The following is a 19,155-nucleotide window of genomic DNA, read 5'->3' as shown; positions in this document are numbered from 1 at the left end:
CTTCTAAGGGGTTGAGAGTATATATCACTCAGTGGTATAAAGTATGGTCATGGTTAAGCCCTTGAACTTGGTCTCTAGGATTCCTAAAAGGGAGGAAAAAGAGGGGGAGGAAGAGAGGGAAGAGGAGGAAGAAGAAAGAGAAGAAGAGGTGGGGAGGAGGAGGAAGAGAAAAGAAGAAATAATACTTCAGAACTCTGGTGATTGGGAATATGCCCAACTGAACCTTGGAGCCCTAATTCTTTCTTGTGTCTCTCATGGGGTAAATGGCTTTGCTCTACTATGAGATTTTTACCATGATGTACAGCTTGGCCTGAAGGCAGCAAAGCTAACTGATCATGTACTAGAACCTTCAAAGCTCAGAACCAGAAGAGTCTTTTCTCTCAGTAAGTTGATTATCTCTCAGATGTTTGTCACAGAAACAGAGAACTGACCAAGCCATCATTCACACAGGCAAACTGATTTGGGTATTTTTCCTTCTTAAACGTATGCTCAGATTCCAAACTTAATTCACAATCCCCTAAGTACAAGGATTTTTTTTCCATAAGATATTTTGTATCCTTATGACTTGGTACAAGGTATAAAATGGTCCCTAGAAATAAAGGTAACCTTTCCTCTCTAGGAAAAGTGTTCACAGCTTCAGTGTTTCTCAGATACTTTCCAAGAAGGTATTTATATTTAAAGAGTAGCACATTCACGCTTTACCACCAACGGTTGTTAAAGGTGTTCTTAATTTCCAACAGCCTCTCTCTGGTGGCTTTCTCTGCTGAGGAAAAGCTGATGGAGTATTTACGGGAGATGTAAGCAATGTTCTTCAAATGAAGGGGATGGAATCTTTTACACAGAATGCATGCCTTTCATGCAACACAGTGTAACTCTTTCTATGTGGCTGTTCATAGGAGCAGTGGCTGTCACGAACAAGTCACAGATATTGCCCAGGGAGATCTTCTGGACAATGCCTGACAAACTTTTAAAAATATCTGCTTGACTCTATTTTATGTATGTGAGTGTTTTGCCTGCATGTATGTGTGCCATGTGTGTGCTCGGTGCCCATGGAGTTCAGAAGAGGTCATCAGATCTTCTGGAACTGGAGTTAATGGATGATTATGAGTCACCATGCAGGTACTGGGAACCAAACCCATGTCCTCTACAAGAGCAGGAAGTCTTTGTAACTACTGAGGCATCTTTTCAGCTCCCAAGGGGCTTGAGGTCTCTTCCTATGTGATCTATTTTATGTTAGTAGAAGAGGCCAAATCCAATAGTTTTGTACATACTAATACTGTATCTTTCAAGAATGAAAACTGGAGAAAAGCAGCAGCCCCTGTCCTACCCCCACCTCCTACACTATCATGCCTTTAGTGCTGTCTGACTTTCCCCTCTGGGCATCTGGATTGTATTCCATCGCATTAGAGCCCAATATTTTCTCTTCCCAGTAATTTAACACACCTAGGGCTACACATGTTTAATGTTTGTTAGCGGCTACCTTAGGACAACATGAATTCAAGCCATTATGTGACTTCAGTAAGATTATGTTTATTAACCAAGACTACCTATTATTGAGGTTTCTAGGCCAACAGCAAGCAATGAAGTCTTTTTAACACACTCTCCTCTCCCTCTCTCTCTCTCTCTCTCTCTCTCTCTCTCTATATATATATATATATATATATATATATATATATATATATATATATATATATATATACATTGTTTCTCTACAGAAAACCCACTTACAAAGTTAAAACTAATCTGCTCATTGGTGTCTACCCTTCCCAGCTGCTGCTGTAGTTTCCTTCCCCATGGTAGTCTAGCACTGACTTTACCATGTTCTTTTGCTGTCTTTTTTCCCTAATTACACTGGCAGAAGGTAAAACTTACTGTGTTCATTAGAAATAAAAATTTGTGATTTTTTTTACCTCCCACACAAAGCTATATGAAGCAATGAAAATAAACTAGAAAAGAAGCTGTCCCTAAGTTAGGAAGGAAACCCCTTAACTAAAGGAAAATACCTTTACATGTACTTACCAAGGGTTTTGATAGCGGTGGGTTAATCTGTCCATCGCTCGAAGACTTAGTTCGCCGTGCTGTAAGAGGAGCAAAGCTAAAGGTCAGTCCCATTCCTTAGTAGGGATCCATGGTTTAAACTACGGATCTATAGTCCTCCTCAGAAAGGGAGTCAGGATTGAAAATGTAGGAGTGCTAAATTCAGCTGAAAGAAAAATCAGAGGAGATGGTTGCTTCCTAAACCGGTAGCTGCTGCTTCCTGAACTCAGAGGAAGCAGTCGATAGGAGCTCCGCTCCCTCTGGGTGAATGGAAAGGGCTGGGGAAAGGGCTCAGGGATTGTGTGGTCTAGCCTGGAGTCCCTGGGTGTCCCCAGGGATTGTGTGGTCTAGCCTGCAGTCCCCTGGGTGCCCCCAGAGGTTGTGTGGTCCAGCCTGCAGTCCCTGGGTGCCCCCAGGTCTTTCTGACCCTGGAAGGAGGCAGCACTGGGGACTATCAGCCCCCATTTAGGTGGGCAGTCGAGGGTTCTTCGGATCAGCAAATGTGACCGCACAGTAGGAAAGAGGTGGCGTTAGATGCCTACAGCATGTCTGAAAACTCTGGTAGTTGAGAAACTATTTGGTAGCTAAATATCAGTTTCACATTTAAAAAAAGAAAAGACACAGAATCCCACACGGTGCTGTGTGCACTCAAATGATCTATTAATCCCGAATGAATGATCCCAAAGTGCCGGCGTCTTCCTCCCCATCTTTTAAAAGAAGCCGGGAAACAAGGGTGTCATGTTCATATTCCGAAGGGTTTGGGTTTACAATCATTTCTCAGTCTGCCGTACTACAATTGAAAAACTACAACATGAAATATCAGAAAGTGTTTCACTTCTGCTCCGGAACGCATTTTAAACATTTATATTGATAGGAGGTGCCAGATTCATAGCAACTCGAGAAGTAGCAATACCGGTGAAACGTCAGCAGTAGCTGGCAACCCCGGGTGTTCTCATCCTTCTCTGCTCTTCTCCAAGCGATGGCTTAGAACGACTTTATAGGCTGCCTGCCTGAATGTCCTATGTGTTCTATTTCCTTATGCTACCGGCTTTCTCGGGTGACCCAAAATGGCATCCTTGTTCCTCACACAAAAAAACTCGTGTACAATGGAAGACTCATAAGCGTTTGCCCATCAGTCAACAGAAAATGTCTAAGTAGTGATCTGCAAACGGCGGCAAGGTCATGGCATCACTTGATTCCTAGCAAAAAATTAAGTTCCTGAAAATTGAATTTGCCTACCAATTCATAAATAATCTTATCATCACCTTTGCACATCATATACTAAATATACTCAGATTTAGGTGATCTTCTTTGATCTTTTGCTACTCTATGTTTAATAAAAGCATGAATCTCCTTAGGAAATACTAAAAAATATCTTTTCCCACATCTCTTAGAGCTCCACGTGTTAATGTTGAAATGTTATATTATCTGAAATAAGCTTACCCTTTTGTATTTTAACTTAGTAACAAAATACACCGCCATTTATTTGAGCAAACATACTCACTGAGGCATTAAACCTAATGAATTCACAATCATATAAACATTTATATTGGTCCATTATTCATAATGAGGAAAATATTGAACAATAGATTAGTACAGCTAGAGAGGTAACTCAGGGGTAAAGCACTTGCATTTCAATCTGAAACTACAAATAAATAAACAAGAACCTAAAATGTTTATACACTCCACCAAGAAATAATATTTTAAAGAAGTTAGTGAAAGAGACTTTTATATATCCTCCAACATTTTCATTTACCAAATATAATTATAGGTTCAAATTAGACACTTACTATGAAGGCATGTGTAAATAAGTCTAGGTATTACTTAAAAATGAAACGCCTGCTAATTACATCTAGCAACTGCGAGCTAGACACATTTTCCGAATGAATAAAATCTGCTAAAATTGGATTAAATTAATTGCATCCATCTGGGGCTAGCTCTATTGGACAGCCATTGCTTATCCCCCGCCCCCGCCTCCCCCCCCCCCCCCAAGCCCACCTCTAGAATAGCCCTGCCATTCTCAGGCCATCTTTAAGATTGTTTAGAGGAATCCTTGCTTTGCTATGATCTTCCACAATGCTTTTGAGAGGGTATCTGATTTAGCTTTCCTTACTGGAAAGGATCATGTTATCCATGTCTGTAACTATGGGCTTTTTCATTAGTAAAACGGACACAATGCGATGTATTTCAAGAATGCGTACACACTAAGGTTTTCTTCTCCTGCCTCCTTCCTTGGAAACACTGGGCTCTCAGTACCAAACAGTGGAGTGGAAAAAGCCCCTCCGACTAGCTTTTGTCATGCTAATAGGTTTGTTCTCTTCTTGCCTCAATTTGCAAAATATTACGGTTAACCCCTTAGGTGTCTTCCTTCCCACAGCCAGTGATAAAAGCACACGCATTGTTGTGACTGGGCCACTACACTGCATAATGTTGCCTATTTTAGACTGGAATTATTGAATCAAGAAAGGCAGAAAGGTCTTTGCAAGAATGGGGCATCTGAAGTATTCATTTTATATTCAGAGCAAGGATTGAAACAAAACAATTGTTTCTGGAAAATGTCAGTGTTTAAGGCTTGGATTCTGTGATGCATTTTGAGAGAGAGAGAGAGAGAGAGAGAGAGAGAGAGAGAGAGAGAGAGAGGAGACTGACTCACATTTCATTTTATGCCCTGTTACAGATAAGCTTGAGGTTTGACATGAATGTTTTTGTCATTGTTGTTTGACTGCAATGTTTTAAATAATTTGAACTAATAAATCAACTTTAAGTAAGCAGTAAACACTGGGTTTTTGTGAGTCTGTCAACTATGGAGCCAGAATCGCTACTTTCTGTTGTGTATTTGAGTAGTGTGCAAATTCTATTGTGGTTTTTATGGTGCTTTTAACACTATAGGCAGAGAGAAACATTAGCCACTAGATGCCATTCACTAACCCCTGCTGCAAGAAATACTATGCCAGCATGATGCATACATACCTCTTAATCCAGAGAACAATGCTCTGAGCGTTTGCTATTAACCCTGTGGTAGGCAGAGTTCCAGTAATCCCCAGAATTCTCATTATCTAGTAAACATACTTTTCCCCCAGATATTCAACCTAATACTGATCCAAGGCATTGCTGTTGAGGGATTTTTAAGTATAATCCATACTCTAAAAATCCTTTGAACTTAAGAAAAGTAGATTTGCCCAGTGTGGTAGGCTTGTAATGCCATTTACTTGGGAGACTGAGGCAGGAGAATCATAATTTCTACTTCTTCCTAGGCTACAGAGTGCCTAGGCCAGACTAAACAACTTAGTGAGACACTGTCCCCAAACAAAATGTTGAAAACAGACTAGAATGGAGCTGTGTTAAGGAGCACTTGCCTAACATCATGCCTGAGCTGTAGGTTTATTCTCCAAGTACCACACACACACACACACACACACACACACACACACACACGCACACACACGCACGAACACACATGCACACATTACACATACAAATTCACACACACATGCACACACACATACAAATTCACACACACATGCACACACACACATACACACACATACACACACGCACACACATACACACACACGAGAGAGAGAGAGAGAGAGAGAGAGAGAGAGAGAGAGAGAGCACCTCAGTTAGCCTAACCTAATCAGAGCTCACAGAAGACCCTAAACTTCTTGACGAAGGGGCTATAAAGTTGAGGGCCATGAGACCTGAGAAAGATTTCCTTAGTAGCTTTGAATGTTAAGTGAGTCCTGTGGTTAGGAGTTTGGGCCTTCTCCAGCTGAGAATGGCTCCTGGGTAACACATATCCCTATAACTACAGGGTAGTCGAGTCGGCCACAACCATATGAACTTGAAAGAGATGATAGTGACACCTTGTCAGTTTTGGGAGACCCTGACATCCTCAGACTTCAGACCTATAGAACTATGAGCAGATGCATAGTACTCCATCACATTTCTGAATTTGTGGTTATTTGCTATGGAGCAATAGGGAAAACAATATAATCTCCATTTTAGAAGTGGTATTATAAAAATATTAGTAAACACGTGACAGAAAAGGGGGAAGATAAAAGTCCCCAACTGTATCCATTTAGCAGAATGATACAGTAGATTCTCCCCTAGGGCCTACGACCTGTCAAGACACAGCATCTTGGTCTCAGAAACAGTGCCACACGAGTTTCCTCTTATGCAGCAGGCCTTGAATCTAGTTTTAAACAGCGGTTGCTTACTCTCTTAACACTGCTGCCGTTATTACACCGGCAGTATAACCTGCCAGGTTGGTTGTCATTATAGCTCGCTGGGCTTACAATTGGGTAAGACTGACGAGTACCTTTCTCTTCCGGGGGCACACCTAGCACCTTCCAGTGCTGTAAAAGCTAGCCAGTAGGGTTTTTGATAGAATGGTTATTTTTACAATATTAATTCCGCCAATACACGAACATAGGATGCCATTACATTTTCTAGTGTCCTCAATTTTTTCTTCAGAGTTTTAAATTTTCCATTGTACAGTACTTTCACCTGCTTGGTTAGGCTTATTTTATATATATTTTATTTTATTTGACGTTATTGTGAGTTTGAGTGTCTCTTTCTCGGTGTGTTTATTGTTGCTGTAAAGAAAGGTTACTGATTTTTGCCAGTTGGTTTTAGATCTTTCCATTCTGCTGAAATTGTTGATTGTACCTGGAGATTTTCTATTAGAATCTTTGGGACCTCATTGTGTAATATCATCCTTTATCTGCAAATAGAATGATTTTACTCATTCCTTTAAAAAAAAAAAAAAGCTAGCCAGTAGGGATGAAGCTTCTAGGTCAGTACCAGCTTGATTTCTTCATGTTCTGTGCCTCAACTATGTGCTCTCTTTAGCAATCCAGTCTTATTGTTAAGTTCCAGAAGGCAGCCAAAAACAATAGCAGTAGTCTATAACGTTTGAGTTGATGGGACCCCTCCTAGCAAACAATGCCAAAAGAGGCAAACCATTCCTGGTCTGGGTTTTATGTTTAACAGCTTTTGGTGTCTAGGTGATACTGTTCGCCTCCTCCTATTACAGAGTACCTCCATTTAAACACACACACACACACACACACACACACACACACACACACACATCCCTTGGGAGTTCGAGACCGGCCTGCATATTTTAGGAATCCTTTATACTATTAGGTTTCCAAAGGTCTTTAATATAAGTAATCATTTCCCATACTCCCTCTTCCACCTTGTGGTCCTGTTCACCACCCACCTTAATCCTTCTTCCTAATTAGCCCCCACTCCCTTTCCATCCCACCTGCATTCTTGTTTGTTTGTTTTTCAAAACAGGGTTTCTCCGTGTAGCCCTGGATTTCCTGAAACTCAGTCTGTCGACAAGGCTGGCCTTGAGCTCAGAGATCTGTCTGCCTCTGCCTCCTGAGTGCTGGGATTAAAAGCATATATCAACTCTGTCTTTTTTTTAAATTAATTAATACATTAAACAACAGTTTTACTGTTCTCTGGGAGTTTCACAACATGCATCCCAATCATACTCATGTCCCTGTCCTTCCTTGTCCACCCACCCCCCCCCCCCGTGACCTCTTTCCCAAAAAAGTAATAGTAAAGATAAGAACTAAAAACACATCTAATTTGTGTTCTCCACATCCCTCGCCCCCAGCAGATTCCATCCACTGTGGAGAGCCACACTTCAGCATTCCTATAACAAGAGTTCTGTTCAGGGGCTTCCTGTCTAGGCTGTTACTTTTGGAGGAGGAAGTACTTGGGAAAGGAAGGGTTGCCACAGAAGCCTTCCATGTCCTTCCCTCTCGACTGTGCATCTGCAGTCATCGATATCACAACAAAATCAGCCTCTTTGCTCTTCTCAGTCAGCAGGAGCATAGAGCACAGGCCTCCGACGGTTTCTGCTGACAGCTCAGACCTCCAACATGGCTCCCAGCTGCAGTGGGACCCCAGACTCAGACCAGGGCCTTAGTGGTTGTACAGGTCCAGACATTACCACCAAGTGGTAGCGCAGGGCACTTAGATTAGTATGGCCCTTAGCAGTAACATGTCCCAGGGACGTCAACATGGTTTCAGGTTGCAATACAGTCCACAGACATCACATGGCCTTTAATGGTAACATGGGCCATGGACATTAACTCAGACCCCAGTTGTAGTAGGGCCACGGACCTGGTCACAGCCCTTGGGCAGCAGTAGGGGCCCTGGACATCACCATGGCCTCAGGTGGCAGCACCTGTATTCTTTGTAAGCCACATTTGGTTTTTGGTTTATTTTGAAAAACAACATTTTATGTAACCTAGGCTTGCTTAGAACTTCTGAAACCCTGGCTCCATCTTCCAAATGATATCATCTTAGGCATGTACTGCCATGCCTAGTCGCACGTTAAAGCCACAAACATAAATTTGACTCAGAAGTTGTATGTTTCTGTCATTTCTTCCTTGTGCTCTTCTAGGGAGGCAAATGGCTTCCTAATGCATTCTGTCCCTCAAAACGCACTAAGACTTTCTTTCAGAGAAAGACCAGACCTATCTTTTCGAGAGTGGTTCTCAGTGGTTAAATGGATAGCTGGCCTTCTGACATCAACCCTATAGCCTTGTCCTCTTGGTGAGTTCCATCAGGGCCTGGATCTAAGGAGATTCTACTTTTGAAGCTACTGAGAGCTTCCCAGATCACCTTGTGAAATCACTGTGATCTAACCAAGTGCCTCCTTTGCAATTGTCCTCACTCTTGGATTTGTCTAACGTGCTTGCTACTGCTGTTGGTTCTGGAGTTAAAAGGTGAGTTTCCCCATTTTTGTTGTCCAATTAGCTCTACTTCTAGCGCTAGAGTGTCCCTCACTGTGAAAAGTATTTTTCACATCAAGGGGGCAGGGGGTGGGGGGAAGGTAAATAGTTTTCCAACAACTGTATTGCACTTGCTGGGAAGAGAATGATTCCTAAGCTACTCTAATGCATGCTTAATTTGTTTTCTGTGTGAATGACAAAGGCTGTGCACGAGAACAAAAGCAATTTCACTTTTTATGTCTCATCATTCTGGATCAGCATCTACCCCATGCTAAGCACCAGGATGGAGAAGCGTGTGGTACTGATATTGTCAGTAGAAAGTCAGAAAGTCAAAGCCAAATGCACTACTGAAAGCCCTGCGGGGGCTCGGGACCACAGTGCCTGGCAAGAACCACTCTATAAACTTCAAGGACAACTGTTAAACCCAAGATGCACAAGACAAAGACCAGTTCCACAATTTTCGAGCCAAATTTGAAGCGAGCTTAAGTACGCCAAGAGGGTGGGCTCCGGTCAGGACCATTCCAGGATTCCCAGGAAAATGTGATGAGGTACATTTTGCAGAGACTTAGAAAGGCACACCCATAAGGCCTCCATATGTCCCATCAGGTATAATTAGGGCACGCATATATCCTGAAGGACTTCCTGCCTGGGTACCTCTCACCTATATGTGATCAAGCACACGGGGAGCAACTAGGTCACGGGAACTTGTTTAGGGGAGTGAAAACATAAACAGAAGCCTCCTGCATTTCAGAAAGTATCTGTCCAGATCTGATCAAGGGGCTTACAGGTTAGAGCGGTCTTGTTTCATGGAGCTCTTAGGCACAGGAACTAAAACTTAACTTCGGCTTTTCCACATCAATACCACAAAGCAAAGCCCCACTCTGCCTGCCCTCAATTCTTCCGTATTTGAGGGAGGTCCTGAAGCGTTCATTTGTAGTTTTGTGTGTGTATGTGTGTGTGTGTGTGTGTGTGTGTGTGTGTGTGTGTGTGTCTGTCCTGTCTGTCTGTCTCCAAACACAGGGCTGGGACCACATGCATAAGGCCCTCTACACTCACTGGATCCTTGGATTCTTCCTGACACGCTTGGCTGAGGTTCCTTGGCTTGTGAGCTTCAATAGTGGGGAAGCAGAGAGAGTGCCGCACGTCTGGTGTCGTCTGCTCCACATTCTATGCATTTTTGTCAGCATAGCTGAGGCCCTCTGCAAGGACTGTGTGAGTAATAGAGGAAGCGATCACTGCAAATTTATAACGCTTTAAGGATTTCCTCCAGTGACCTTAAGAGGAGAGCATCGAGGCCAGATTTAGAAAACAGATGTCCTGGCCTTTTATCCATCTGTGCTTGTGGTATTAGACCACGCACAAATTGCAGAATTCTTCAGCAATAAACTCTCAAAACGTAACTGTGGAGTCAGACCAGGTTTACTGGACCATATTCCAAGCCCATCAATCTTTTCTGAGCTTCTTGTCATTATCCAATGATACCAGTCGAAAGTCTAGGGGATGTGCTTAATTTCTGTCTTCAATTTAAAGCTTAAATTTAATGATTAATGGAAAAGCCCTTACCTACATTAGAAATGCACTCAAGATGTTACATCAGGCATTGCACAGTATTAAGTTGTCCTTACAACTGAGGGATAAAAGTTCCTTACCAGCTTCATATAATAGTACAGGTCTCTTTTCCTTTGTTTATTTTTCCTTCCACTATATCTACATCATAATAAAAATGGTGGAAAACAAGGGGGTATTTATTTTCCAAGTCACCAACAACTCCCTGCAAAGTCTACCAGTGAGTGAAGAAAGGTGCCAGGTTTATCTGCGAGACAGGCCACTGGCTGCTGTGATACCCAGAGAGATACTCATTTCCAAATGGACTGCATTTTTAAACCATCAGTTATATTTTAAAATTTTGTTTTAGCTGATATTTAAAAATGATGCTTTAATACATGCATATACTGCATAGAAGAGTTAAGTCATTTGAGACAGACCTAGCTCTTCAAACGTTTCTCATCTCTGCGTGGTGAACGCTTTCAGAATCCCTTTCTGGGAGATTTGAGTTAGCTATTTAATTTACTGCTATTCAACTCCAGCTCAGTCCTCACTGATCGACCCACTCCAGTCCCCTCTCCCTAGGCCTCTGGTAACCACCCTTTATCATCTTCTATGAGCTCAACCCTTAGGGATTCCGGATGTGAGAGAGATCACATGTCTCTCTGCCTGGCTGACACTGTGATGATTTTCTTCATAAACCTGCCCCAAACATAGGACGGGGCACGCGCACCAGCTACACAGGCTCAGCCATAGATTTATTTTTTTCTGGAGATTCAGATTCTTGCAAGACTTTATATGAAAATTACTTTCTTCAATTTGAGGAATCCCATAAACGCAAGCATTGTAAAACAGCAGAAAATAAAACATGAAGGTTAAAGGGGGCGTTACTATATTACATTCAAGGAAGAAGGAGGCTTTGTCCTCCCTCACAGGCAGTCAGCATGTGCCATGCTCACTAAGGCTTCCTGGGACACCATGGAAGAATGTTACTGTAGCCCGCACTCAGAAATGAAAGGTGCCAGTGCAATTGCTTTTCTGTTAAACCAGAAACTATTAGATGCAAATGATTGGATGGTGTAAAGTTGAGAACTAAACACTACACATCTCAGAACAAAGCACTTCAAAGACATAGCTGTTTGAAGATTTATATTTTTTCTTGCTTATAATTGTGTGTGTGTGTGTGTGTGTGAGAGAGAGAGAGAGAGAGAGAGAGAGAGAGAGAGAGAGAGAGAGAGAGAGTGTCCATGGGAACAGGAGGGTCAGGTGCCCTGGGGCCGGGTCCCAGACAGTTGTTACTTGTCTTTTGTGGGCGTTGGGAACTGCAATAGCAGTACAGACTCCACTGCTCAGCCCATGCATAGCTGTTTTAGAAAAAACATTTTGTTATTTGTCTTTTATAACTTGGTTGGAAGGAGGGAAGCTTTATTATGCTTTTAAAAGAAATCTCTGGCTGAGGTTGTGCACTTGCCTAGAAGGCATGAAGCCCTAGTTTCAATTTCCAGTACCACCACATGAGACTCAAGACTGGTGGCGGCTTTAACAATCATTCTAAATAAACTCAAAGGTAAGTGAAAAATTTTGGAGTGAGAAGAATACCCCCTAGTTCTGAATTTTAATGTTCTGCAAATTGATAGCTCCACAGTGGCAACGTTTGTTGTTGTTGTTATTATTATTAATATTATTATTATTAATTATTATTCTTATTTTTTTGTAGTTGGATTTGGTAAAGGGGAGAATGATATCTTACTGCACAGGAACAATGAGAGACGGGTCATCTGCTGAGAGTGTTTTTCTAGCTTCTATAATACTACTGACAATATTTGATTTATTTTGAGGAGCTATAAAATACTTCTTCGATTGAAACTTCAAAAGTAATCATGACAAAATTATTATTCCATCCACTCTCTGGCTGGTACTTAAGAACAACTTACAGAGGAGGCGTGCTGTGCACGGTGGTGCTGAGTGGGAAGGTGGGAGAATGCTGGCAGAACATGGAGAAAGAGACAGGTAACTAGAACTGACCCAGAGGGACACCGGCCACAGGGATGTGCACACGAAGGCAGCTGAAGCCCAGCCTTTCGCTTCAGTCTGCACCTTATTCTCTTACTGTGGCTTCACGTGTCTGAGGTGAAGTCCTGGCTCTGTCAGTTATTAGCTGTGGTCTCATGTAAAGAGCTTGCCTGTCCATACCACAATCAGCTGTCATAGAGGGGATCACGCGTGTCCTCATTAACACGTCCACTGTAGGTGCTTTCTTATTTATCTTTCCTAAATTATTCACTAGTGAGGAAAATGTCCAACAAACCAACCAATTAGGATAAACTGAATCCATCCACCATGAAAAACTTTAGTATCTTATCTGAAATTCGTTCAAATGTCATTAAACTGTCAAAAGAAACCACTAGAAGATGCCATAGAGTTCATGGTGGTTAAAACTGTGGCAGAACTAGGAAAGCTTAGAAAATTTTTGTTAACCACATCACATACGAGTTTACAGGTAGATTTCTGTGTTGTAAAACACAATGATTGTAATACATATTGCAGGGAATTGATTTAATGTTGTCTTGGGGATCATACCAATAAAGAATGGCTCACCAAGTCCAATATGACATCATTTCTGTGGGGAAAGCCACTGACTTAAATCAATTTGTCACGAGGTCAGAGTGCAGGAGCAGAAAACGGGCATCAGGAAGCCAGCTGACCTTACTGAGTTTGGGTTAAAGCAAGGCCGGGGGGTGGGGAGGCAGGCACTGGAGAGGCAGTCAGAAGGCCACAGGCATTGCCTCAATTGGCTTCATTTTATTCCTATAGAAATGAAATATGTGATTTGGCAGAGACCAAATCCATTTAAACAAGAAGAATGCACTGCTCTTAAATCTAAGCGAATATATATATATATATATATATATATATATATATATTATATATACATATAATATATATATATATATTCAGGTATAAATAGCTGTAACACATAGAGAAAGAGAGACGAGAGAGAGAGAGAAAGATACAGACACACACACACACACACACACACACACACACACACACACACAGAGGCACAAACACACACACACAGACAGAGAGACAGAGACAGAAGAGTTGTTCTGACCGCCACTGTGTGGTAAGTGTTCAGGTGTCACCCATCATGAAGGATATTATCTCCCTGCTCAAGCCAGATAATTTATCACATGATCTGTGGAACCCTCCTTTTGCCCCACACAAAGAGAGCTGGCCCCAGGTAGGAGGCAGCCGCCCCCAGGCACTGTTGAGGAAGTCCCTTGGAAGTGCCTGAGCATCCTGGCTGCAGGTCTCAGAGTGACCAGAGACTTAAGAAGCATGGCTGCTGGAGCTCTACACATCCAGAAAAGGTCGGTGTTAAAGCTGCAGTTCTGAGCTATGATATACAATATGCTGAGAAGTCTGTAGTCAGAAATGAAAAGTGGCCATTTTGATGTAGAATAGGATGGGCAAGAAATGGCTACAGATGTGCACAAAGTCCCAGGGAAACAAAGCATTGCCTAAATGACACTCTCTATCCTCTATAAGGTGACCTTAGTTGACACTATCACTCTCTTCTCTTATTATTTCCTGCCCCTCCAATCTCTCTCTCCCACACACTTCTATTCTTTCTCCTTTCTCTTCTCTCTCTTTCCCCTCCTTTGTCTCCTCCCCAACCTTCTCTCTCTTCCTTGTCCCTGCCTCTCCCTCTCAATTCCCTCTCTTTCTCTGCCCTCCCATTCTCTTATGTTGAGGCAAGATCTACCTATGACCTTGAACTTGTGATTCCCCTGCCTCGGCCTCCCAAACAGTGGGATTACAGGCCTGCAACACTAGATCTGATTCCTTATACCTCGTGTGCTTTCAGCAGGTCTGTATACATGGGACTGGTGTGCTTATCTTCAAATGTAAATTCATGTGCTGGATATGAGTGGATGAAAGTAAATGGGTTAACAAGGAATTGAAATCTGAGTCTAGACTTAAAATTTCATGTTCCATGCACAGGAAATCAGGGCTGGGATTTGCAGGGGGAAGATTAGCAGCCCCAGTGACACAATTCTTAATGGGTAGGTCAGTTGTAAGTGGGCCTTTGTTAATAGGTGCAATCTTTTTCAGTTAGCACAATGCTGTCATTCCCAGAATCTCTCCTTAGTCTAAAAATCTAAGTCCAGTGGTTCCTTTAAGGAATTGTCTAAGATTAAAGAAAAGGAGGCCAGGATTTTCGAATGAGTGGGGGAGGGGGTTGGGGAAAGGGAAGGCGCTGTATGAGGGAAAAGAGAGGAACATGATATAGTTCTATTTTAATGAAAAGAAAAAATGCTCAGAAACCAGGTCAAAATAAGTCATTTTAAAATTATTATTGTTGTATTGCAACCCCATAGGAAGAACAACAGTATCAACTAACCCAGACCCCTCCGAGCTGCCAGAGATTGAGGCACCAACCCAAGAGCATACATGGGCAGGTCTGTGGCCCCAGCACATGTATAACAGAGGACTGCCTAGTCTGGCCTCAGTGGAAAGGATGTGCCTAATCCTACAGACACTTGATGCCCCAGGGAAGGGGATGGGGGTGGGGGGAGTGTGAGGTGGGGGTGAATGGAGGAGCACCCTCTCAGAATCAAAGGGGGGTAAGGGTTGAAGGACTGGGAGAGGGGGGCCCAGGAAGGGGGAGCAACATTTGGTAATAACTAAATAATTAATAATAAATAAATAAAATAATTTAATAAAAAATAAAATTATTTTTGTTTTCTAGTTAGCAGTTCTAGAGAATGTATGGGAAGGAAATTGTTATTAAACATTTATTATTACAATTTTTATCCATTTACTATATAAAGTTGGCTGTTGAACTTTTTCACTTAAGAGTTACCATTAGGTTTCGGAGCATAGGGTAAGAAGACGAAATCAAGAAAGAGAACAAAGTCTGACCTCAACCCACTTTTGGGGTGGAAGTGTATGAAGAGGAGGAGCTGGTCAGGCTCTTACAGGGGTGGGCGGGGCCTTTGGCTTGGTAAAGTTGATACAGCTGTGGAGGGTACTTGCACAGCAAAACATTTTTCAGAGACATACAGCTCCCCTATTCTGGAACTGTTTGGCCAAGCAAAGTAGCCTAACTTGAGAAACTGCCTGCCTCAGAAAAGTCCCTTTTGAGATACCCATGTGGTCGACTTTTAACTGCTGGGCAGTAGCAGCAAGATGGCCTCAGCTAGACTTGTGGTTTTCTGTGGCTGAGGCAGTCTGTCAGTTACAACATGCTTCAAAGAGTGTTTGGTAATTATTTATATAATGTGTCATGATAAGCGTGTTTTATTGTACAGTTTGTATGGTTTTGGTATTGGTGGTGGTCTTTGTTGTTTTATAATTTTTTCCAAACCCTAGTAGCAGCAGCTCCTGAGGGTCGTGGGCGTGCTCTGCTTTGCCTGGTCTCCCATGGCATTGCTGGGTTGGTTGATCCCAAGGCGCTTGTGTCACTTGTGTGAGAATTGTGAGAACTACTGGCTTCCTCACCCCTTTTTAAAAATAAAAAATAAAGACAAAATATGAAAACACTGAAAAGAAGAAGAAGAACCTGTCTAACATTGTTACAAGACAGGTAGGAATTGCTGTTAAGATGGCAGGACTTACAGAAAGCTTCATAGTTTACAGCTGAGCAATACCAGTTTCTGTGCAACACACACACACAAACACACACACAGGCACACACACCACACAGCAGACAAGCACATTCCACACCCACACATACATGATACATGCACACAGACCACACATGCATATACACACAACCCACACACAATACATATATACCACACATGCACCCACATACACCACACACCACAGTCCTCATGCAACACACATACACCATACAGGTACACACACAGGCACACACACACACACCACATACCACACACCACACACCACACAGGCACACTCCACACCCACATACACACAATACATGCACATACACTACACATGCATACACACACAACCCACACACAACACATTTATACCACACATGCACACACACACCCACAACACACAAATACTACACATGCACACACACAGTCCCCTTACAACATACATATACCTTACATGTACATACACGCACACACACACACACACACTCCACACCATCCGCCCCACACTTCACATGCACACCATACATGCACATGCAACAAGTTTCAAAAGTCAATGTGAGAAACTCTGGAAGTTCTGCCATTGTGTAATATATCGTCAGTGTGTGGAAGGTGCTAAAGTCTGTCTGTAATAAATACATTCGAATTCTCAGACACAGCTTCTAAAATCACTGTCACTTCTTTCTGCTTTCAAGATGAGTGTGTGGGCCTTGGTCCACACTCTCCAAGGTAACAAGTTAAGGGTTCCAGACTTTAGAGCCCCAATCACCCACACAGCGTGCTCAGCAAAGTGACATTCAAGATCTGACACTGGTTTGTTTGGGACTTTTTTTTTTTTGGTTTGCTTTGCAGACTGAAACTCGGCATCACCTTCTTCCCACAGCCCACTCACAGAGCAAAACAGGGGGGACATGTGCAAATGCCCCCGCACTCACATGACTCTGGTGCATTCCCTACCCCAGCACAGGGCTTCACTTTCTATCTCTCCTCTCATCTATTAAAAGGGCTAAAAGGACAAGTTGCTAGTAAGTTTGTTACCCCAACACTTACCGTCCTGCAAACCTTAAATGTCACTACTTCTCAGCGTGACTCAGGAGCTGGCACTGTCTATGATGCAAACTCACAGTGAATTCAAATCAGAACACAAGGAGCTGACGGAGAGCATGAAGCTAGGAGTGGTACCTGGATATGAAAGCCACTTTCCACTCTTGATCTGTTGAAGAAACTGTACTGTGGTATCCCCCAACCAATTCCACCAGTGTACTCGTGTTTATACTTTGCCGGCAGGCTTCTGTTGGAAGCAGACCTCCATAAATATCTGAGATCTCCAGTTTTCTCTAATGCTGGACGCTTTTCTCCTATATAGGCGATATGCTGGTGAACTTTAGGCAAGTGGTCTTTTATGTAGTCTGGACCTTAAGGAGACAAAGAAAAACATGTTTAAAACCTCCACATTTCTCTCTCTCCTTCCCTCCCCGGCCCCTGCCGTGTGTGTGTGTGTGTGTGTGTGTGTGTGTGTGTGTGTGTGTGTGTGTGATTGTGAGCTCGCACCCATGCGTGTGTGTGGTTTCAGGTATCTCAGCCCAGTTTACAAGATCCTGGGAACGAACCCCTTCCCGTTCTTTTCTACAATGTCTTTATTTCAATTGTGGAATCAACAACATGGCTCTTCTTCCTGTTCCAAGGCGTGACTGATTAGAAGCCCTTTACAGATTAACTTGATGACTCCTTATTAGCAGCTGTGGAAGACAGACACTAACCCCTCATCCCAGTTTAAGATCGAGGAAAGGGAGGCATATAAAGATCGGTTCTTTGTTCAGTCAAAGCAAAGAAGCTCTCCACACTGGCCAGGCCGCCTTCAAAGCTGGGCTCTCGTTGGCCCCACTAAACTGTTTCAGTTGTAATTAGTTTTAGATACATCTCAACTCTAAAATCCCTCATCCATGCCACATTGGCCAGGGCTAGCCTTCACACTGGGGGGTTTCCTCTAGATAGGACTTCTTCATGAGAGTTTGAGCCCCTCAAATGTTTTAGAAACAATTGGAAAGTTGAGAATGTGACTTGATAGGACAGTTATACCAGACATGTTGACTCTGGGAAGGGGCAGTTAACAGTAGCATTTTAGATGTAAAACAATAAAACCAATCAGTGTAATGAGAAACACAAACAAAAATCCCACGTCCAGGCAAAGAGCACTCGGGTTTGCGCTTGGAAGTTGATGATGTGAATGAAAGTCTCAAAGGAAGAGGCGTCTTTCTAGAAGGATGCCGCAGTTGACAGAAGAACAAGAGGCTGCCACGGTCTGGAGAGGAGCTTTAAAGTTCCAGGGCCGTAAGGGGTGTAAGATTAGGGGTGTATTTGGAGACACAAAGTACTTCATTTCTGTTAGCATAACAACGCTTGACTGGAGACACTGTAGCCGAAGGCTGAGGCTCATCCAGAGCTTGATGTTTGCAGAGAATGAGGAAGCTAAGGCTTTGGGCCGGGTGCCCCGTTACTGTGGGTTAAGTGTGGGACACCCTCCCCCCACCCCGCTTACACACACACACACACACACACACACACACACACACACAAAGCTCCAGTGTTTAAACACTTGGTTTTCAGGTAGTGGGGTTATTTTGGAAGGCTCTGGCACTTTGGAGGTGCAGGCACACTGAAGGCAGTGGTTGAAGCCCCAGAGCCCTGCTCCCCTTGCTGTCTGCTGTCTGGGCTGTGGAGGACACACTTTAACTAGCTTTGGCAGCCATGTTTTCCCTGCCAAGATGGGCGGTGACCCTTTTTAAACTTAACTAAGAGAAACCTCTCCTCTCTTAAGTTGTTTTTATCGAGGGCTCTGTCACAGCCACGGAAACCAATAACCAACAGAAGGACTTAAGGGCTTAGGCATCTCTGGAGGCGTTCCGGTGCCCTTCAAGGTCTGAAGAGAACTCTGGAGAACCAAGTTTGGCAGGTGTTTTTATTCCCTCATCGCCATAACTCGCCACGAGGCACGCACACTCACCCAGGAATTAATTTCCCCAGTGAACACGGTGTAGCCTCAATTTTATCTGCTTTGGGATTTCACTGGTAAAATATAGACCCTCCATCTTCCTTCTGACAGCTGCTGAGGTCTCCTCTCTGTAATTGTCACAGGAAGCATTTCGCCATCTCTGAAGAGAGTCAGATACTAAAGAACTGAG

General features: G+C 43.0%; 1 protein-coding gene across 2 annotated transcripts in view; it reads right to left on the bottom strand.

The window, feature by feature from the left end:
* Positions 1-19,155, bottom strand: part of Spmip2 (sperm microtubule inner protein 2) — a 114,480-nt gene that overhangs the window by 42,063 nt on the left and 53,262 nt on the right. For both annotated transcript variants that reach the window (NM_001401975.1, NM_001024301.2), the window contains 2 exon segments: positions 2,020-2,078; positions 17,156-17,388. In NM_001401975.1, coding sequence (NP_001388904.1) covers positions 2,020-2,078; positions 17,156-17,388 — 292 coding nt within the window.

The sequence above is a fragment of the Rattus norvegicus genome, chromosome 2 (genome assembly GCF_021556685.1).
Source record: "Rattus norvegicus strain SHRSP/BbbUtx chromosome 2, alternate assembly SHRSP_T2T, whole genome shotgun sequence".
In the NCBI taxonomy this organism is placed as follows: Eukaryota; Metazoa; Chordata; class Mammalia; order Rodentia; family Muridae; genus Rattus; species Rattus norvegicus.
Note: the sequence above shows the minus strand (reverse complement) of the source record. Positions and strands in the feature narration are given on the sequence as shown.